At 43.4% G+C, this 23,338-nt stretch overlaps 2 protein-coding genes and 1 long non-coding RNA gene across 7 annotated transcripts in view; 2 read left to right on the plus strand and 1 right to left on the minus strand.

Moving 5' to 3' along the window:
* The window catches only part of TTLL2 (tubulin tyrosine ligase like 2), a 110,539-nt gene extending 102,784 nt beyond the window's left edge, over window positions 1-7,755 (plus strand). For 3 of the 4 annotated variants that reach the window (XM_031667566.1, XM_009206402.3, XM_031667568.1), the window contains exons 2-3: window positions 4,180-4,336; window positions 6,007-7,755. In XM_031667566.1, the coding sequence (XP_031523426.1) occupies window positions 6,025-7,584 (1,560 nt within the window). In that variant the 5' untranslated portion in view covers window positions 4,180-4,336; window positions 6,007-6,024 and the 3' untranslated portion in view covers window positions 7,585-7,755. Of the gene's footprint in view, window positions 1-2,924; window positions 3,017-4,179; window positions 4,337-6,006 lie in introns of those variants that run through there. The other variant, XM_031667567.1, reaches the window with a different exon arrangement.
* A 7,458-nt stretch (window positions 7,756-15,213) lies between these two features.
* Window positions 15,214-23,338, minus strand: part of TCP10L2 (t-complex 10 like 2) — a 35,948-nt gene continuing 27,823 nt past the window's right edge. The window contains exon 11 of one of the 2 annotated variants that reach the window (XM_031667575.1): window positions 15,214-17,448. In XM_031667575.1, coding sequence (XP_031523435.1) covers window positions 17,346-17,448 — 103 coding nt within the window. In that variant the 3' untranslated portion in view covers window positions 15,214-17,345. The remainder of the gene's footprint in view (window positions 17,449-23,338) is intronic. The other variant, XR_004184484.1, reaches the window with a different exon arrangement.
* Window positions 17,343-21,591, plus strand: LOC116275399. The gene is made up of 2 exons (XR_004184487.1): window positions 17,343-17,456; window positions 20,557-21,591. It is a non-coding gene; the product is annotated as an uncharacterized LOC116275399 (long non-coding RNA).

A 23,338-nucleotide genomic window follows, 5' to 3' on the forward strand; every position in this document is an offset into this window, starting at 1 on the left:
TCCAGCCGGACCCAGTCGCTCCCCGGGTGTGCTGGGAGAACACAGGACGAGGCTGTTGTGTACCAGTGCCCTTCCCGTTCCTGCACAAGTTCACTTTCTAAGAGCTATTCAGTACAAATGAGTGTCATTTTCTCCTTATTTTCATTATTTTATTTTCTTAACTGAAAAATAATTGTATATATTCATAGGGTACCTAGTGAAGTTTTGTTACATATAATGTACAGCGATCAGATCACAGTAATTAGCGTATCCATTGTCTCAAATATTTATCATTTCCTGTGGTGGGGATGTTCAATATCCTTCTTCCAACTATTTGAAACTATTATGTATAATACTACTGTTAACCTTGGTCACCCTGCAGTGGCATAGAACACTAGGACTCCTTCCTCCTGTGTGACTGTGATTTTGTGTGCTTTAAAACATGTCTCCCTATGCCCCCTTCTCCTAGCCTTCCTAGCCTCTAGAATCCTCTGTTGTGCTTGTTACTTCAATTAGATACACTGTTTTTTTTTTAGCTTCTATATAGGAGTAAGAACATGCGATTGTTAACTTTCTCTGTTCTCCAGCTTATTTCACTTTACATAATGTTCTCCAGTTCCATCCATGATGACATGAATGACAGGATTTCATGCTGTTTTGTGGCTGAATAGTGATAAATTAAGTAGAAGCATGGCCTGAGGGCTCTGTCTTCTATATTTGAGTCCTTGTGGATGGGCATTAACCCAACTTAATGGGTAGACAAGATTGGAAACCCCAACTTAGAAGTGTGCACCTGTAACAATCACTGAGTCCTAGCCAATCCCAGCAGCCGTACTTCAACCACTCATATACTGCTGAGTGTTCAAACCATGTTTAAATAAGGCAAACAGCAACCTGTAACCAATCCAGCTGTTCTGTACCTCCTCCCTGGATTTCTATACATCCCTTTACTTTTTATATCTCTAAATTTGTTCTGTGACAGGGGCACCTCTGGTGTCTGAATCTACTGTGATTCTGGCTGTGCTGATTATTGAATCATTAGATTTAGCACTCAACTAAACTCCTTTAAATTTAATTTGGCTGAAGTTTTTCTTTTAACAATAGTATTCCATTGTTAAAAGAAAAACCTTAGATAAACTAAATGTAACAGAGTTTAACTAAGCAAGAACTATTCACGAATTTGGCAGTCACCAAACCAGAATAGGTTCAAAGACCCCTTACTGTGTCCGGGTGGATGAGAATTCATGGAGAGAAAAAGGAAAGTGAGGCGTGGAAAATGGAAGTGAGGTACAGGACCTCCTGGTCGTTACAGCACCAGGTTTGCCTTTTTTGAACATGGTTTGAGCAGTTGACCACCTGCGATTGGCTGATCAGTAGTGTGCTCGTCACTGCTTGTTGATTAGTACAAAAGTGGGTTACAGTCTGTTTACCCTCCCCTTAGCTGACAGCTCCCTGTGTATGAAGAATCCTTTAGACCCAACTTATAAGGAGGCAGCATGAGACTAAACTGAATAGAGCAGATACCACATTTCCCGTATGCATCTGTCCCTGAATGGACCCCTGGGCAGATTCCAGATCTTGGCTGTTGTGACTGTCCTGCAGTAAACACGGGGTGCGGATGCCTTTTGGATGAACTGTTTCCTTTCCTTCCGACAGAGGCCAGTGTGGGGGGAGCTGCAGGATCATTCTGTTTGTAATTTTATGAGGAGGCTCCGTGCTGCTCTCCACAGCGGCCGTACTGGTTTTCATTCCCACCAACAGTGTATAAGAGTCCCCTTTTGTCCACATCCTCGCCAGCCAGCCCCCTTCACTGAAAGAAGAAATAATCATATATAATTACGATATAATATTAATATATCTCATTAACTGTTATCACTGTGTTCTATATTTATTTCGTGTAGTATATATTATTGTTGTATACTAATCTGTATTCGGTATTAATAATATACTATTTAGCATATAAATTAAGCATATAATTAAATCAATTCCCTGTCATGGGTCGTGGGTGACGTTGCTCATCCCCATCCTCCTTCCCAGCGATGGGGACTTTGTCCCCTCAGCGCAGACCAAGGAAGAAAATCTGCAGGGAGAGCTGTCCTGTTACCATAGGGACGAGAGTCCCTCTGAGACAAGACAGTGGCTTTGCTCATTGGCTCAGCTGCCCTGTTCCAGAACAGGGCCTCGGCCTCACCCTTGCAGAGCTAAAAATTGCACTGAAGAGGTTGTGGTCTTGTTTGTTCCAAACAGGCAGTCTCTACCCCACAGGCAGACTCCACCACTACAGCTAGGGTGATGGAAATCCTCAGGCAGCTTGAAAAACAGCATTTGCTTCCTTCAGAAGTGGGAGGTGGAACCATTTAACTGAAAAGAAGCATTTCCTCCCCTTTGTGTGGGCCTCGGGGGTCTCCTCCCCACCTCTGTCCCCTACCCTGGGATGATGGCCAAGCAGGCCACACACTGAGCCACACCCCAGCCCACACCCCGGCCCTCTTAACAGCCACAGGACAAGGTCCTGGCTCTCCCTCTCATGCCAGGGCCTGCAGATGTGTCCCAGCTGACTTTAACAAACTGCACATGCTTCCCCCACACACAATCAAACCAACCACTGGCTGTGGTCAGCATCTTCACGTCTGAGAAAGGCAGGATACAAGACATCTGCGGTAGTTCCAAAAGGACTCTGAGAAGAAAAAGCTCTTGAGTATGCGTTGCTCTCTGGAGGACACTCCAATGGGAAGGCGGATGCGTAGTCAAAATGGGGTCCCCAACCTGGCATGGCTTATCTGGGCAGCCCCGGGAAGGGGCAAAGCCTCATGAACCGCTCCAGGGAGGGCCGGCCACTCCTCTTGCTGCTGTGCGGAGAAGGAACTGAGGTTTGCAGACCTCCCCTGTCTCAGACCAGCACTCACTGACCAGGCACCATGGAACCTGGAGGGGCCGGGCCGGGCCCCAGGAGCCAATTCCAGGGGAAGCAGGGCTCAGGCCAGGGCGCGCCAGGTCTCTAGAGCCTCTGATGCGACGTTCTCAAGGATAGGAAAAGGTGGGGGTGCCAGAGACTGCACGACATTCAGTCTGCAGTCTGGCGCGGTGTCCCCACATTGATTTGTGAAATGGCGACTGAGCTTCCACAAGATTCGAGAGGGAGCTGTGATCAGATAAGTCTGGAAAACAGCGTATTTCTTGGCGATAGAAAAAATACATTTTTAACTTTGTTTAACCCAATATCCATGGTTATTCCACTCTGGATTTCCTCCTACCCACACATGCCCACACATACACACACAGCACACACAAAACACATACACACAGATAACACACACAACATACAACACACAGACATGCAACACACCACACACACAACACATGCATAACATGCACACAGTACATAGCCACAACACACACACAACACAAAACATACACACAATATAAGCAGCATACGCACAACACACACAACATACGCACACAGCACATACAACACACACAACATATACACAACACATGTACATACCACATATAACACAGAATACACTTTCACATATACACACACAGCAGACATAGCACACACAACACACCACATGCAATACAACACACACTCATACACAACATAAAACATACAACAAATAGCACAAACATAACACACACCACATACAACACATGACACACACACGATGCATACAACACAATACACACACAACATAAACACACAGCACATACAACACACAAACTTATGCATACCACATGCAACACACAACACACACAACATACATACATCACAAGCAACACACACTACTCATACAACATACACACAACACAGAGCACACATACATGCTAGATGCAACACAACACACGACACACATGCATGCCATATGCAACACACAATACACTCACAACCCACAACATACAACACATACCACATGTGACACACAATACACACAACAAGCACACAAAACAATACACACAACATGCACAGACAATACAGAAACAACAAACACACTCAACAGGCACAACATAGTCACAAACACACACACACTCTGCCTGAAACACTTATTAATAGCATGGAAAAGAGTTTGAAAGCATTACTGTAAACTGGGACGATTGAATTTTAATAACCATGATGGATTGATCAATTCTGTATGTTCCTTGTCAAAGCAACAGCAACACTGGAGAACTGTGTGTTCATTGTTGATGCTGCTTTGTTCACAGATCTTTGAGAACCACCACCCCAGCCTGTACCCTTAACGTTCCATCCAAGGCAAACTACACTGAGCAGCTGCCTGCAGGCCTGGGAGCAAGGTTACAGGAAGCAGGTGTCTCCATCCCTCCCTGGCGAGGCCGCCCAACATCAACACTGGAGAAAAAGGTGGGTGGGCAAGCCAGGGAGTTCCTTCCTTCCTTCCTCCCTTCCTTCCTTCCTTCCTTCCCTCCTTTCCTCCTTCCTTTCCTCCTTTTTTCCCCTCCCCTCTTCCTTTTTCTTTTTCTTTCCTCCTCTCCTTCCTTTCCTTCCTCCTTCTTGCCCTCCCTCCTTCCTTCTCTCCTTCCTTCCCTCCCTCCTTCCTGCCCTCCATCCTTCCTCCTTTTCTTCTCTTTCCTTCCCTCATATCCTCCTTCCTTCCTTCCCTTCCTCCCTCCTTCCTTTCTTGTGAAACCTTCACTGAAAGTACAGCATCTGTCAAAACATGCTTTTTATATCAATCAGAAATTTTCAAATACTATAGAATTTCCGCCAAGTAAGTTATTTATATCATTATGTGATCAATTTTGCATGAACAGTACAAATCAAAATCACCTTAACTTGAAAATTTCGATGAGCACATTGTCTCAGGACTTTGAAATACGTACATTTTTACCAAGAGGCTTTGACATTTTTTACCTTTTCTCTAGATCTTAATGAAACATCACACTTCATCATCAGTTATGATCTTCTTAAGAATTATTCTGCTTTCCTTCTTCGAAGTTCAAAAGAATATTTCAAATCTGCATTTTATCTTTTAAAATGTGAGGCAAAATCTCCACATTATTATTTTAACTGAATAGGTTTTAAAAACTTAAGTTGTTCTTTTCGACTCTCCTTCTCACTAATAACCACTTATTTGAGTGACGCAAGCCTCTGCGCACCGAAACCCCTCCAGTGGGCCTGACAGGTCAGGAGGGTGCTTGGGGAACCACGGCAGATGCCCGGCCTTCTTAAATTTCTCAGGCTAATAGAACTCTTACTAATGTTATGATGTCATTGTTTCACACCTCTTGTAACGTACTTGAATTCATTTAACTAAATAAAAGTTGACATTCGTGTTTTGTTCTTAATCATGCTCACTTTTTAGGCCAACAGGATATGCCACAGATATGGGTCTGCAGGGACTCAGTGCTCAAAAGTCTGATGGAGTATTTGCAAACATTTTTAACATGTTACTAACACAATGCAATAGCAGGGTAAAATCTGAAGAATACAGATTTTATTGTTTGCATAGATTATAAGATATTATTGTTGGCTGGGTGCGGTGGCTCAAGCCTGTAATCCCAGCACTTTGGGAGGCCGAGAGGGGCGGATCATGAGGTCAGGAGATCAAGACCATCCTGGCTGACACAGTGAAACCCCGTCTCCACTAAAAAATACAAAAAACTAGCCGGGCGAGGTGGTGGGAGCCTGTAGTCCCAGCTACTCGGGAGGCTGAGGCAGGAGAACGGCGTGAACCCGGGAGGCGGAGCTTGCAGTGAGCTGAGATCGGGCCACTGTACTCCAGCCTGGGCGACAGAGCGAGACTCCGTCTCAAAAAAAAAAAAAAAAGATATTATTGTTGTATACAATACTATGTATACAATATGTTGTATACAGGACAAGATGGATTTAGTCTAATAAAGGGAGCAGAGATGGGTGCATTGGTGAAGAGACGTGGGTGTCCAGTGAGACTGCACAGTGGAGGGTGGGCAGGCAGGACAGCTGGCAGCACTAGGTGCATGCTTTCATCAGAAAAATCTACTAGGTTATGGTCTTGACCACTCTCCTAACCTTTCTCAATGATTCATTTTTAGAAAAGAAAACCTCAATTGATGGAGGAAGATGAATCTTCAGGGGCCCTCTTGAAGCCACTGGTTTTTCGTGTTGACGAGACCACCCCGCCTGTGGTGCAAAGCGTCCTCCTGGAGCGGGGGTGGAATAAGTTTGACGAGCAGGAGCAGAACGCGGAGGACTGGAACCTGTACTGGAGGACGTCCTCTTTCCGAATGACCGAACACATCAATGTTAAACCGTGGCAGCAGCTAAACCACCACCCTGGAACCACCAAGCTTACCAGGAAAGACTGTTTGGCCAAACACCTGAAGCATATGAGGAGGATGTACGGCACTTCCCTGTACCAGTTCATCCCCCTGACCTTCGTCATGCCCAATGACTACACCAAGTTTGTGGCTGAATACTTTCAGGAGAGGCAGATGCTGGGCACCAAGCGTAGCTATTGGATTTGCAAGCCTGCTGAGTTATCTCGTGGGAGGGGGATACTAATTTTCAGTGACTTCAAAGACTTCATCGTTGATGATATGTACATAGTGCAGAAATATATCTCCAACCCTTTACTGATTGGCAGATATAAGTGTGATCTCCGCATCTACGTTTGTGTTACCGGCTTTAAGCCTTTGACCATTTATGTTTATCAGGAAGGGTTGGTTCGGTTTGCCACGGAAAAGTTTGACCTCAGTAACCTGCAAAACAATTACGCCCATTTGACCAACAGCAGCATTAATAAATCCGGGGCCTCTTACGAGAAGATCAAAGAAGTGATTGGTCATGGTTGTAAGTGGACGCTCAGCAGATTTTTTTCCTACCTCCGTAGCTGGGATGTGGACGATCTGCTTTTGTGGAAGAAAATCCACCGCATGGTTATTCTCACCATTCTCGCCATCGCGCCCTCCGTCCCCTCTGCTGCCAATTGCTTTGAGCTCTTTGGGTTTGATATTTTGATTGACGACAGCTTGAAACCATGGCTTTTAGAGGTCAACTGCAGCCCAGCCTTGACCTTGGATTGTTCAACGGATGTGTTGAAGAGAAAACTTGTCCACGATATTATTGACCTGATTTACTTAAATGGTCTAAGAAATGAGGGGAGAGAAGCCAGTAACGCCACACATAGAAATTCCAACATCGACGCTGCAAAAAGTGACAGAGGTGGGCTTGATGCTCATGACTGTCTTCCTTATGAGTCTCTTTCATTCACAAGCAGAATGTACAACAAGGATGACTCTGTGGTGGAGAAAGCTGTGAGTGTGCATCCTAAAGCTGCACCTGCCTCCCAGCTGGAAGGAGAGATGAGTGGGCAGGAGGATTTTCATCTGTCAACAAAGGAGATGGCACAAAGCAAGCCCAAGATACGGAGCAGGCACACGCCTCACAAGACACTCATGCCCTACGCGTCCCTCTTCCAGTCGCACTCCTGCAAGACCAAGACCTCCCCGCGTGTCCTCTCAGACCACGGCAAAGCTCCAGATCCCCAAGCAGGCAACTTTGTTCTTGTTTTTCCTTTCAATGAAGCGACTCTCGGAGCTTCCAGAAATGGATTAAATGTCAAAAGAATAATCCAAGAGCTCCAGAAACTAATGAGTAAGCAACATTCCTAAGTGGTAAAAAATAAAATCAAGGAAAAGTGACATGGATTTTTAAAAACCAAGGATTCCTATCCTAGAGAAAGCAATAGTTCAAGTTCCTAACCTGTGCCACCAGCATGTTAACTATGTCATTGGAACTGAAGATGTGGCTGTATGTATAAATATAACAGCTCTGACAAAGCACAATATGTTCAAGTGGTGATTAAACTACACTACATCACATGTTTATTTGCTCAGGTGTCTTGAAAGAATTCTACAAATGCCACACAGCCTCCTACCGGTAATTGAATATGCTATGCTACGATTATGCTATGTATGTATTTAAACAGGAGAAAAAGATTATTCTAATATTTTTAAAGGATTATTAGGTGAAAACAGTACAAAAGAGGCCAGGAGTTAACTTTCTGTGTTTTTTTAAATCAACCATTTATTTGTGAAAATTATTTTGTTAACTTAAAGATCAGACAATCATTCAGAGTGAGATAAATCACTGAAAGCCCTAATGACCCTGTTGTTTACAAATCCTGGGCTCTAAATCAGGCTTGGTACCAAAGAGCTCCCTGTGGGGGCATCCTTCCGCTGTATTTAAATAGTGGCCCCCTTGGCCTTGTCACCGTTTGGTTACCATCACAGCATGCGAGGTCACGGCCTCCCCGATCTGTGGGGGCATCCTTCCGCTGTATTTAAATAGTGGCCCCCTTGGCCTTGTCACCGTTTGGTTACCATCACAGCATGCGAGGTCACGGCCTCCCCGATCAAAGTATGCTGTAATTCCTGCCACATACATAAAAATTCCAGTAGGTTACTTGAAAACATTATTCTAGTGAAAGTAGTCAGACACAAAGGCCACATGTTGTATGACTCCGTTGATATGGAATGTCAGAATTGGCAAATCCATCGAAAGCAGATTGGTGGTTTAGGGGAGGGGTAATGAGGAGTGCCTGCTAATGGGTAGGGGGCTTCCCTTTGGGGTGATGAAAATGTTCTGGGACTATATAGAGGTGATGGTTGTACAACATGGGGAATTCACTAAATGTCACTAATGGTACATTTTATGTTGTGTGTGTTTTACCACAATAAAAAAGTTAAAAGTTGGCCGTGGTGGCTCATACCTTTGATCCCAGCATTTTAGGAGGACAAGGTGGGAGGATCTCTTGAGCACAGGTGTTTAAGACCAGTTTGGGCAACATAGCAAGAATCTTCTTACTTAAAAAAAAAAAGAAAAGAAAAGAAATTTTTTTAAATAAAAAAAAAAGGTGGGGATGGGGAAGCGCAGACAGGCGTATCTCCCAGCAGGTTCCTGGGTGGGCAGGCCTGCTCGCAGGTCAGAGCTGAGAAGCCATTTGAGGTGACCCACAGTGGACCAAGATCAGAAGTCAGCCTGCAGGGGCACTGCTGGACGCATGCCTCCAGGGTCCCCAGGTGGACAGAACCACTCTCAGTCTGCGGGCAGGAGGGGCCAGGACTGAGGTCCAAGGCCCTTTGAGGATCTACCGTAGGACAGAGGTTGGCAAGCCTACTCCGGGGACGGAATGGTGTGTCTCCTGGCAGAACCCTGGCTGGGCAGAACTCTCCCAGACCATAGCCTGGAAGGAAGGGCTAGACCCAAGCCCCAGGGCTGTGTCAGGATCTGCAAGGGTTCAAGTTCATTAAGCTCCACCCAGGGGCACTGGTGGGTGAGACTCCAGCAGTTGCCTATGTGACTGGAACTTCTCCTGGGTGGCAGTAGAGTGGGGCTGGAGTCAGCATTCAGGGCTTGTTCAGGCTCTGCAATGGGATGGAGGCCAGCAACCCTATCCCGGTGGCCTAGACCGGCGAGTCTCCCAGCAGGCCCCTGTGTTGGTAAGAGGGCTCCTGGGTCACAGCTGAGAGGGCCTAGAGCCAAGAGAGGGTCCACATCTGCTGTGGAACAAGACCCTCTGCAAGCCTCTGGGTGTTTCAGATGGGTGAGTCTGTCTCTGGGTCCTCGTGGGAGCAGAATTAACGTGGAACCACAGCTGATGGGGACTGATGCCAAGGCATAGGGTAATTTTCAGGTCCACAGCTGGGACCATGTTGGTGGACCTGCCTGCTGAGGCACTGCTGTGCATGACTTCTCCTGGACTCCTTGGCAGATGGTTTAGGTAGACTGGAAGTGAAGGGATGGAAAAACATATTTCAGGCAAATGGAAACAAAAGAGAGCAAAAATGGCTCTACTTATATCTGACAAAACAGACTTTAAGTCAATAACTGTAAAAAGAGACAAAAGTGGTCCTTACATAATAATAAAAGGGTCCATTCATCAAGAGCATGTTATAATTTTAAAGTCTATGCACCCAACTTTGGGCCACCTAAATATGTAAAGCCAATAATAATCAATCTGAAGGGAGACATAGAATGCAGTACGATAGCAGCAGGAGGGCTTCAATACCTGGCTTTCAACAGCAGACAGATCATCCAGACAGAAAATCAATAAGGAAACATTGGGCTTGGACCTCACATTGGACCTAACAGTCATGCACAGAACATTCTCCAGGACAGATCATAGGTTAGGTCACAAAGCAAGTCTTGGCAACTTTTAGAAGACTGGATTCATATCAGGTTTCTTTTCTGACCACAGTGGAATAAAAATAGACATCAAAAACAGGATGAATTTTTTTTAAAAATCACAAATATGTGGAAATTAAGCAATATGCTCCTGAACAACCACTGAGTCAAAGAAGAAATTAAGAAGGAAATTTAAAAATATCTTGAGACAAATGAAAATGGAAACACAACATAACAAAATTTATGGGATGCAGCAAAAGAAGTTATAAAAGGAAAGTTTATACCAATAAATGCCCATATAAAAAAAATCTCAAATAAACATCTGAACAATGCATTTCAGGGAACTAGAAGCATAAACTCAACCCAAAGTCAGGAGAAGAAAGGAAATAAAAATCAGAGCAGAAATAAATGAAATAGATACTAGAAAACCAATAGAAAAGAACAATGAAACTACTTGGATTTTTAAAACCATAAAAAGATTGTTAAAACTTTCACCAAATGAGGGAAAAAAAGAGATGACAATAAAATCAGAAATGAAAGATGAGACATTCCAATTGACACCATAGAAATACAAATAATCATAAGAGACTATTGTGAATAATTATATTCCAAATAATTGGATAACCTAAGAGAAATGGATAAATTTCTAGACACATACAACCTACCAAGACTTAATCATGAAGAAATGGAAAGCCTGAATAGACCAATAAGTAAGGAGATTGAATCCGTAATAGAAAGTCAGTCATTAAAGAAAAGTCCAGGACCTGATGACTTCACTTCTAAATTCTACCAAATATTTAGAGAAGAACAAACACCAATACTCCTCAATTATTCCAAAAACCTGAAGAAAAGAAAATACTTCCAAACTCATTTTACGAGGCCAGATAAGGACACTACTAGAAAGAAAATTATAGCCCAAAATCTCTGATGAACAGATGCAAAAATCCTCAACAAAATACTAGCAAACTAAATTCAACAGTTCTTCAAAGGATCAGAATCAAGTAGATTTTCCCCTGGGATTTGAGGATGGTTCAACATAGGCAAATTAATAAATATAATACCCCATATTAACAGAACGAAGGGCAAAAATCATTTGGTCATCTTCATAGACACACACAAAAAGATTTGACAAATTCAAAAACCTTTCATGATAAAAATTCTCAGCAAAGTAGAATCAAAGCAGGTACCTCAACACAATAAAGACCGCATATGGCAAGACTGTGGCTCACATCACACTCAATAGTGAAATGTTCAAAGCTTTTCCTCTAAGGTCAGGAACAACATGAGGATACCTGCTTTCACCACTTCTGCTCAACATAATACTGGAAGTCCTAGCCAGTATTAAGAAAAGAAAACAAAGCATACAAATAAGAAAGAAAGAAATGAAATTGTCTCTGTTTGTTGATGACATAATCTTATACATAGAAAACACTAGCGATCCCACCCCAGACTGTTGCAAACTCAAACAAATTCAGTAAAGTTGCAGGATATAAAATCAACAAGCAAAAAGCAGTTGCATTTCTACACACTAACAACACACCATATAAAAAAGAAATTAAGAAAACAATCCCATTTACAATAACATCAAAACAATAAAAATACTTAGCAGTAAATTTAACCAGAGGTGAAAAATATGTATACGGAAAACTATAAAATGTGATGCAAGAAATTGAATATGACACATATTAAAAGATTATCCTGTGTTCATAAACTGTAAGAATGAACATTGTTAAAATGTCTGTACTATCCAAAGCAATCTACAGATTCAACATAATTCCTATCGAAAAATCCCAATATCATTTTTCATAGAAATAGAAAACACAATCCTAAAGCTTGTATGGAACCACAAAAGACCCCAAATAACCACAGCAATCCTGAACATAGAGAACAGAGCTAGAAGCATAGCACTATTTGTTTTCAAAACAGATTACAAAGCTAGACTAACCAAACCAGCATAGTGTTCGCATGAACACATACACATCGACCAGTGGGACAGGATAGAGAGGCCAGAAATCAAGCCACGTATTTACGGGGAATTGATCTTTGACTGAGGTGTCAAGAACACACAATAGGAAAGAGCAGTCTCTTCAGTAACTGGTGCTGGGAAAACTAAGTGCAGAAAGATGAGACTGGATCTTTTATTCACACCATATACAAAAATCAACTCAAAATGGATTAGAGGCCCAAACAAAAGACCTGAAACTGTGCAACTACTAGAACAAAACATAAGGAAGAAGCTGCACAACACTGGTCTGGCAATGATTTCTTGGATATCACCCCAAAAGCCTAGGTAACAAAAGCAAAAATAAATGGGATTAGATCAAACTAAAAAGCGCCTACACAGCAAAGGAAACAACACAGGGGAGACGCAACCCATAGGCTGGGAGGAAATATTTGTAAACTCTGTATGTGATAAGGAGCTAGTTTCAAAAATACATTTAAAAATTCAGATAGCAGCAAAGGACCTGAAGAGACATTCTCAAAAGAAAACATACGTATGGCCAAGAGACACATGAAAAAATGCTCAATATCACGAAGCACCAGGGAAATGCAAATTAAAACTACAAGAGCACTTCATACCTGTTAGAATGGATATTATTAAAAAGATGGTCCATTATAATATCCATTACAATATCCCTTCTAACAGGTATGAAGTGATCTCACACTTGGTGTTTTGCTGGGGATATGGAGAAAAGGAAGCCTTTGTAATTATGTAATGTAAATTAATACAGCCATTGTTTTAAAAAGTGTGGATGTTCCTCAAGAAACAAAAAATGGAATTACCATATGATCCAGCAATCCCACTTCTGGGTACATTTCCAAGAGAAATGAAATCAACATGTCAAAGAGATGTCTGCACCCCCATGTTCCTGGCATCATTATTTCCCATAAGATACAGAAGCAACCGAAGTGTCCAACCACAGATGAGTGGATAGAGAAAGGCTGGTGTATATCTACAATGAAACACTATTCAGTCTTTAAAAAAGAAGGACACCCTGTCATTTGTGACAACATGGGTAAACCTGGAACACATTATGCTAAGTGAAGTAAGCCGGGGCAGAAAAATAAATATCACAGGGCTTCCCTTGTACGTGTAATCTAAAAATGTTAAATTCATTGAAGTAGAGAGTAGAATGCTGGTTACCAGAGGCTGAGGAAGGGGGTGGGCGTGACAAATGAAGAAATGCTAGTCAAAGGGTACAAAGTTTCAGCGAGGTGGAAGAACTAAGTTCTAGGAAGCCGTGGTGGGGAGATGCTGTGGGAGGGGCTGGGGGAAGCGGCTGTGCTCTTGGTTGGCCAAGTGGAAGCCGATATATCTTGGTCTGTGGGCCTGGCCGAGGCAATGCAGCTCTCCCGGGAGCAGAGAATCACCCTCGCAGGAACGTGGAATCCTGTCCGAGTTCTTCCCATTTGGTATCAACAGCATTTTATTTCAGCACAGCACATACTCATCTGAAGCCTTCACTGGAGTGCAGAGTACAGACTCACCTTGCTTGTAACTACTGATCCTATGCTCATACAGTACCTAAACAATGTGCTCGAACAACCAAAGGATTGGCTATACAAATGTTCAGTTCATAAACGGGCCACAGTCCTTGCAAATATTGAAAGTCGTGATGTCCTTGAAGGAAGGCACTTTGATACTGAGTGTGACAAGACTGCAAAAGATGACGGTGCACCCAAAGAACAGATAGCACACCCAGAAAAAGGAGGACAGGTAACCCAGAGAAAAGATGACAGTGAACCCAGAGAAAAGACGACAGTGCACCCAGAGAAAGGAGGACAGTGAACCCAGAGAAAAGCCTCAGAAAGCTATCCAGGACAAAATTCATCCAGTGATCAGATGAAGCACAGTTAGTGACATTTCTGCAACTGTTGAATTTTCTTGTTCATTTGATCTATGATTTATGCAAAGATCTGGTTGTACCTGGAAGATGGGAAAGAGTGGGGACCACAGTTCATGACCAGTGCGAGGAAGTTTGCCTTCGTTCATTTACTGCTACATCCACACAGCTCACAGCATGGTGGCCCACAAAATCTTGTCAATGACTACGGATGACATGAGGAAGATAATGTAATTTTCAAATGTGGTTTTCCTGAAACCAGTCAACTATAGCTGATACGTTTTATTTCACTGCTTAATGTTTACATTAGAAAAACTAGTATTATACTTTACTGAACTATGTGTAATTGTTCCATGTTTTTTGATACCTGTTTGACTTACCATGGGGTTGACATAATGAATTTATTGCACATTGTTCAAAAGGAACCAGGAGGTTTTTGTCAGCACCGTAATGTAAATTCCATTGTAGATGGTAACTGTAGATGGAAAAACTTTTGCTATAAAATGAAATGCTTCCCTAAATCAGACATTTTGGTCCAGTAGCTTGACTCAGTATAGATAGAGAGATATTTAAGTATAAAATACAATGAAAGCAGTCTAAATATTTAGAATCTTGGTTTAGATCCTGAAAGTAACTAATAATCCATAAGCAATGCAGTATTGCTCTGCTGGGTCCTTTTCAAATTTATTTCATCAAGCTTTCCATATTGAATAAATTTACAGATTTAATTTATATAACTTGAATCTGTGAAGGAACGGATATTTCTACTGTTTAATGTCCTGTGATGCAGAACTCTTGAAAAAATTTTACATTTTATATAATCAAACATTAAGCAAAAAAATGAAGAAGTAAAGCTAAACATGTTATTATTATTATTTTTTTTTTGAGGCAGAGTCTTGCTCTGTCGCCAGGCTGGAGTGCAGTGGCACCATCTCGGCTCACTGCAACTTCCATCTCATGGGTTCAAGCCATTCTCCTGCCTCAGCCTCCTGAGTGGCTGGTACTACAGGCGCATGCCACCACACCCAGCTAATTTTTGCATTTTTAGTAGAGATGGGGTTTCACCACGTTGGCTAAGATGGTCTTGAACTCCTGACCTCGTGATCTGCCTGTCTCGGCCTCCCAAAGAGCTGGAATAAAAGAAGCTCTAGTGATCTATTGCATAGCATGGTGATGACAGTCAATAATAATGTAGTATATATTTCAAAATTGCTAAAATAATAGATTTTCAATGTTTTCTTCACACACAAAAAAATGATGCCTGTAAAGTAATGGATAAATTATTTATCTTGATTCAGTCATTCCACAATGCAAACTTACATCAAAACTCCACATTGTACCTAATAAATATATACAATTACTGTTGGTTGAAATTATTTTGAAAGAGGCAAGATTAAGCTGTTGCAAATAGGGATGCAGAGTGGACGGCACAACTGCGAACAGCAAGGGTCACTGTCAGGGTCAAGAGAGCGACAGCTAACCGTGGCTGGGTGCACAGGGAGACTGCGGGTACAGCTGACAAAGCCTATGATCTCAGCCAGGCTTGGGGGTGTGCGCCTGTGATCCCAGCTACTCGAGAGGCTGATGCAGGAGAATTGCTTGAACCTGGGAGGCAGAGGTTGCAGTGAGCTGAGATCCCACGACCCTGGGCCATAGAGTGAGAGTCTGTCTTAAAAAAAAGAAGGCTATGACTTAATGACTTGACATGCATGGAGTTCAGAGAAAAGGCAAGAGACAAAACATGGTCCAGGGAATTTAGACCTGAGACTGGAATGAACACTTTGTTCATTGCCTGTTTTCATGCATTTGTACATTTATACGCTCTCAACCCTGTTCCAGGAAAGATTTAAAGGACATAAGTAAGAATGCAAGCCCGTCAAGGCTATTCTGATTTTAAATGTCAGTTCAGCTCCTACTTTCTGGGGTTTGGCAAATCGAGTTAAGGGCCTTTTCCTCAAATGCTCAAACATTCCGATCAGACTAAAGCAAGCAACTGGAATCACTTGAAACCCAGAGACCAGATTCCATTCTCCCTCCGTTTTTTGAAATCGTCACTTCTTTATCACCAGCTGGGTTTTGATGACTCTTCAGGTGTAAAGGTCAACCTCATAGAAATGGGAAAACCTGTGTTGTTAGGAAGGATGGTTTTAAGTGAGCATTTGAAGTTTTAGGGCAAGAATAGCCTCGGGCCATCTGTCAGGAAAAGACATCTGGGCAGTGTCTCTCTTGCGGTGAAACGTGCGCAGATTAAACTGAAGTAATAACGAGCTCACGTAGAGCCTGGGACGAGACAGGAAATTTATAGGCACGGCACATGCCTTCGGTGCCCGGGCTATGGAGGAAAGAACACAGACGGTCTTCCTGAGGCGGGGCAGACAAAACCGCTGAAAGTGAAGGAGAATTAAGGCGATACACGGTGGTCATTCAAAAAGCCTCAGATTTCCACTCCTAGGAAGATGGAACAGGCGAGCGTTTTCCTCCTTCCCGCAGGTGCAACCGGAAACCTCGGGCAGGGCCCGTCAAACAAACGCAGGAAGACAAGGGGCAGAGAGAGGAAGTCCCGGGGATCTGGGGGACCCTGAGAACGACAGGATGGGGCGTTCCTGGGTTTTCTTTTTGAGTCTTCCACCCCAAACCGGGTGTTCACGAGGACGCAGAGGAAGACAGCCCCCGCTGCTGTCTCCAGCCAGAGCACTGGGAGAGGCGCGGCTCCAGGAAATATTTCAAGGACCCTGGGAAATGGGTGATCTCGGACTGTGAAAAATCTTCAGGAGACTGGAAGTGTTCTGAAGTTGAAGGTTATGGTTCTTTCCCATTTTGTTTCAAAACAGGACCCCCATTTCCCTTCCTGTAGGATTCGAGGAGACAACAAGAGCAGGAAAGGGGTGTCAAGGTCAGAGCCGCCTAGAAGGCGACGAGAAGCAGAAGCGCAGGCCTGCGAGATGCTCTTCAGAGTGACTTCGCTGTGGGCTGCGGGAGGCAACAGAAGGAACTCGGCTTCCACTGGCCACGTTCCCCTCCCCGGAGCGGAGGACACAGCCCAGTTTCTTCAGGCAGCGGCTCCAGCCAGCTCCGCCCCACAGGGAAGGAGCGCGCAGCTCCCACACCCCGCAGGCGGCGCTGACAGACTCCGCCTTCCCGGAGCGCAGGCGTGTGGGGGGCGCCGCCCTCGTCGCCGTCGGGAGCCCCGCAGGCCCGCGGCCGTCTGCCTGGTTCTCCCGCCTCTGCAAGCCTCGCCTTCAGGACTCCGCCTCGCCGTCCTCTTTTCTGTCGGGAGACTCACGGGGCCGTCTGTCCGGACGACGTGTGCACATTTCTCACCACGATTCCTCTGCTCACCAGGTCCCGGCACCGCCGCGCTGGGGTCGGCACAGCTGAATTGTGCGGGCAGCGAAGGGGCCTCAGGGGGACCGCTCAGCTCCCTGAGGGCGCAGCCCTCCTGGTCCGGGGGCGAAGAATGAACTTCCGCGGTTTTCAGTGACCCAGTTTGTGGCCCGGCACATGCTGAAAAGGTAAATGTGACCGCGTTACCTCAGAGATGCGCTGTGAGCGGCTTTGTGCCGCCAAATGACCTGTTTACCCAACAGCGCCCCCTGTAGCCCGGTGCTCAGAACGGGCTTTTCCATGACGTTCCTACATTGTGTTTACAGCGCTCTGTGAGGGGTTTGCACGCACAGGCCGACCTCGTTTTATTGCGCCTTGCTCTATTGTGCCTCGCAGATACTGCACTGGTGAAACCCCGTCTCTACTAAAAAATACAAAAAAAAAAGTCTGTGGCAGCACCGTTGGGGCACATCAATGGGTCCCATTTTCAAACAGCTTGTGCTCACTTCATCTCTCTATGTCACATTTTGGTAATTCTTGTAATAGTTCGATTTTTTTCATTATAATTGTGTCTGTCATGGTGATCTGCACCTAGTGATCTTCGATTTTACTTTGTAATTGTTTTGTAACCAACAACCACACGCAGGTAAGACGGAAAACATAATCAATGTCACCTGTGTTCCACGTGCTCCACTGACCAGCTGCCTCCATCTCTCTCCCTCCCCTCAGGCCTCCCTAGTCCCTGAGACACAATTGTGGAATTACACCATTAATAACCTACAACGGCCTCTAAGTGTTCAAGTAAAAGGAAGAGACACACATCCCTCATTTTAAGTCGAAAGCTAGAGATGATTAAGCTTAGTGCGGAAGGCCTGTTCAAAGTTGAGATAGGCTGAAAGCAAGGCCTTTTGCACCCAGGAGTTAGCCCAGTTGTGAATGCAAAGAAAAACAAAGGAAATTAAAAGTGCTGCTTTAGTGAACACATGAATGACAAGAAAGTGAAACAGCTTTATTGCTGATTCAAAAAAGGCTGAGAGGAGTGAGAAAACTATGGAAGAAAAGTTTGAAAGTGGCAGAGGTTGGTTCATGAGTTTTAAGGAAATAAACATGTCCATAACTTAAAAGTGCAAGATGAAGTAACAAGTGCTGATGGAGAAGCTGCAGCAAGTTATCCAGAGACCTAGCTAAGGTAAGTGATGGAGGTGGCTACACCAAACCACAGGTCGTCAGTGTAGATGAAACAGCCTTTTGTTGGAAGAAGATGCCATCTAGGACTTTCATAGCTAGAGAGGAAAAGTCAATGCCTGTCTTCAAAGCTTCAAAGGACAGGATGTCTGTTGTTAATAGCTAATGCATCTGGTGACTTAAAATTGCAGCCAATCTCACTTACCATTCCAAAAATCCTAGGGCCCTTAAGAATTATGCTTAATAGGGAGGCTGAGGTGGGTGGATCTCCAGAAGTCAGGAGTTTGAGACCAGCCTGACCAATATGGAGAAACCCTGTCTCTACTAAAGAAAAAATACAAAAAAATTAGCCAGGCATGGTGGTGGGTGCCTGTAATCTCAGCTACTTGGGAGGCTGAGGCAGGAAAATCACTTGAACCCAGGAGGTGGAGGTTGCGATGAGCCAAGATCATGCCATTGCACTCCAGCCTGGGCAACAAGAGTGGAACTCTGTCTCAAAAAAAAAAAAAAAAAAAAAAAAGAATTATGCTAAATCTACTCTGTCTTTGCTCTATAAGTAGAATAAAAAAGCCTGGATGGCAGCACATCTGTTTACAGAGTGGTTTACTGAATATTTTGAGCCCATTACCAAGACCTACTGCTCAGAAAAAAAGACTATTTTCAAAATATTACTGTTCATTGGCAATGCACCCAAGGGCTCTGATGGAGATGTGCAAGGACAGTAATGTTACTTTCATGCCTGCTAACACCACATCCATTCTGCAGCCCATGGATCAAGGAGAAATTTCAACTTTCAAGTCTTGTTACTTAAGAAATACATCTCATAAGGCTATAACTGCCATAGATAGTGATTCCTCTGATGGATCTGGGCAAAGTTAATTATAAACCATCTAGAAAGGATTTACCATTCTAGATGCCATTAAAAACATTCATGATACATGGGAGGAGAAACAATATCAACATTAACAGGAGTTTAGAAGAAGTTGATTTCATTCCTCATGGATGATTTTGAGGGGTTCAAGCCTTCAGTGCAGGAAGTAACTGCAGATGAGGTGGGAATAACAAGAGGACTAGAATTAGAAGTGGGGCCTAAAAATGTGGCTGAATTGCTGCAATCTCAGGATAAAATTTGAACAGATTAGGAGTGGCTTCTTATGGTTGAGCAAAGAAAGTGGTTTCTTGAGACAAAATTGACTCCTGATGAAGATGCTGTGAACATTATTGATAGGACAACAAAGGATTTAGAATATGTATACTTAGTTGATGAGGCAGTGGGTAGGGTTTGAGGGGATTGACTCCAATTTTGAAAGAAGTTATACTGTGGGTAAAATGCTATCAAACAGCATCACATGCTACAGAGAAACCTTTCATGAGAGGAAGAGTCAATCAATGCAGTCAACTTCATTGTGGTCTTATTTCAGATATTGCCACAGTCACCCCAACCTTCAGCAACTTCCACCCCAATCAGTCAGCAGCCATCAACATCCAGGCAAAGCCCTCCACCAGCAAAACAATTGTAACTCACTGAGGGCTCAGATGATCATTAGCATTTTTTAAAACAATACAGTATTTTAAAATTGAGATATGTTCATGTTTTAGACATAATGCTATTGCACACTTAATAGACTACAGTATAACATAAACCAAACTTTTATAGGCACTGGGAAAATGAAATACTTGTGTGATTTGCTCTGTTGCAATATGAGCTTTATTGTGGTGGCCTGGAACCAAATCCACAGTATCCCCAAGGTCTGCCTGTAAGGTGAGGCAGCAGCCCCAGAAACTAATGCAGCCTGCCGGGTGCTCTGTGTTCCCAGCAAGCAAGGACACTTCCCTAGATATCAGGGGAAGTGATACAAAGACAGAAAGTTGTGGTCATTTGAGAATCAACTCATAATAAAAAATAATGAAATATGGTTAATTGAAGTAAGTTGATTACAAATTGAAAATGATATTAGAAGAAAGTTTTATACAAAGATGGTTGTGATACAAAAGAATATAATGACACATTTAATTTTATTGCCTTGAATAAATGAGGAATGTGCTTTTATTCCTTCCATTGTCTGCTTCTAAAGTATAGATATAAACTTTGTCTATCTGCAGTTGCAGATAAGAAACCTGGGAAGCCACAAGAAAGCCAAGTAGCCTAGGAAAAAGTGAGCATTGAGCCACGAGCAAAAAATAACAGTCGATCCTGTTGGTGCCACCTGACAGCAGAGACAGCTGCGGACCCCCGAGCGTGAGTCCAGAGAGCTGCCCGGCAGCCCCACCCTGCCTTTCCAGGATGAGTCTTCTCTGGGAAGCCACTGCTCATTCGGAAGGTGAAGAATGCCAGCGTTTCCAACACCAACCCCAGCTCTGCTGACCTCTCAGAACGGCAGGACCACGCGTGACGGAACACCAGGCAGGGGAAAGTCAAATATACAAGGCGGGACGCCAGGCAGGGCCAGCATCTCCATCAGGCACATGAGGGCCCACAATACTTTTAGGAGCCCATGCAAATGTTTTAATTTCTCTTAAAAATCAGAAGGAAACAAATGAACTCTTAGGTGTAAGAAAATGTTTTAATATACACGATTGATATATCCACCTTCATACAAATGCAGTAACAAAACTTACATGTTTAAATTTTTTAATGGAAAAAAGCTCCCACAAAGGCAATGACAGTCATGATGTGGCCTGATCCCAGGTTGCAAAAACTGAAACTTCTGTGAACGGCGTTCATTAGAAACACAAGAATGCTAATGTAGCATGTCAGGTTTAACCATAAAGGTTGAGTATGATGTCCAGTGCCTTGAGTTTAAAATGCCGGAGGAGGAATAACCAGTGAGTAACACAGTTCCCGCTGTCACACTCACACCCACAGCAAGACGAACCACAGGATTTCTGTTTTTCTTTTTAAAGCAGGGAAACAAGTAAAATACAATATAGTAATTATAGTAATAATTATAGTAATAATTGTACAATTATAGTAATAATTGTAGGAAAATGTAAAAAATATAGAATAATGAGAACATGGTTAATACTGTAGAGTAGGTTCAAATTGGAGGTCTGTAAGAAGTCGGTGATAATCTGAATTGTTTGGTTCTGTCTCTTGTATAAAGTATTTGTTCAAAAATATCAACCATTCTAAACCTATAATTGCCGTATTAAGAAAACTTAATTAGAATCAATCTTTAAGTGCTCAAGAAAAGGTAGTTTCAAAGGTGAATTTGATAAACTGAGCATCAGACAGAGTCGTCAGTTTTGGGAGTCAGCCTCTATGTTGAAATCCCTTTCACTTTAGCACCAATAATCAGAGTTCACGAGGCCACTCTCCACATTCTCACCTCTTCGTTTACTCCAGAGCCTCCGAGGCTCCACTCTCCACTCTAGCTGCTGGAGAGTGAAGGTGAAGGTGACTGAGCTCCATCCTCAATGTGTTGTCTAGGTGGGGACAGGCAGGTCTGCAGGTCATTGGGATACAGTGTGAGGAGGACATGAGGAGTGCAAGGTTCAGTGAGCACTTGGGGGCCTTAGCCTGGGGGTGGGGGAGGATGAGCCAAGGAATGTTTGCGGAAGGAACGATGAGTCGGAAGAAGTCGGGTTAACCTAAGGGAGGGCCTTCTGCATGATGTGGGCTGTGGGGAGCAGGAGAGAAGAGGCGGGAGAGGCTGCACCTGATGGCGATGAAACTTGGGGCCCATGCTCTGAGAGGACCTGTGCTCCTTAGGAAAACATGGAGCCCTGCAGGACTCCACGTGCAGAGAGAGGAGGGCTCCATCCAAGACTCCCTTCAGGAGCAGCACCTGGGTGGAATGGACGGGACGCCTCTGTCCTGCTCCCTTCTCATCCATCCCCACAACATCCCTGAGCCGTGCAGGGGATGAAATGTCACCCACTTAGGGAAAAGGAAGTGGGGGACAGCTGAAGATTTTTTCCAAGGTGGCAGTTAGACAGTGGCCCAGATGGGTGTGACTCACCCCATCTCCCAGCCCTTTATACTCTGTCATTGTTTTGTGATGGTCTTAATGCTACCTTTTTGAACAAGTAAATGTGCTTGTTTACAATTTGTGCATAAATGTGCCTACAAATAGGTTAATAGAGACCCCTCCTCAAAATTAATGTAATAAATATAATCAGATTGTACATCTAATAAGAAGCCTTTGGGAGATTGTTAAGAACTAAAAGTAAATTCTGACTTTTTGCAAATCAGTATGAAATGTTGTTTTAATAAGCTTGTACTGATTTCCAATATTGCAGAATGTATATTCCATGAAGGGCTTCCCGCACATGGAATGTATTAATTCCATGTGCACACTGAATTAATCTTATTTGGATGACAGATTTTGCACCCGTCACTACTGGAGAGTGTACTGCAGATGATATTTAATGAAAACTTCCAGTCAGGCAGGTGATCTGATGCCTGCGCATGGCTTCCTGATAAAATTGTGTGTTTGTTTCTTCCCCGATCTCCCACAGATAATGAGAAGTGCATTTTTTCAGTACAACCGTGTATCATTTTGTTTGCTTCAGTGACAATTTTTAGTATAAGCTGATTTAAAACAATCAAAGCAATAGGCAAGTCCATTCTTTCAGCCAAACCCAAAATAGCTTTTTAATAATGGATTTGTTTTGCTGGTTATGCCTGACAAATGCCTCACATTGCTTTAGCATTCATCTGAAAACAAAAGGCCTCCATCCACTGCAATCGTAGTAGACTTCCTTTTTTTCCTTCAAAGCCAGATAGCACATGGTTCTTGAGTTACTATAAATAGCATTACCAAATATTGAGGACTACGATGATGCGTGCACAGTATTAAGGTTAAAATAATCCCTGGTACTAAAACATGGTATCGTAGTCCATAAGAACATGAGTACATACTTGAAAAAATTAAAAAACTAT

This window comes from Papio anubis, chromosome 6 (genome assembly GCF_008728515.1).
Source record: "Papio anubis isolate 15944 chromosome 6, Panubis1.0, whole genome shotgun sequence".
Lineage (NCBI taxonomy): Eukaryota > Metazoa > Chordata > Mammalia > Primates > Cercopithecidae > Papio > Papio anubis.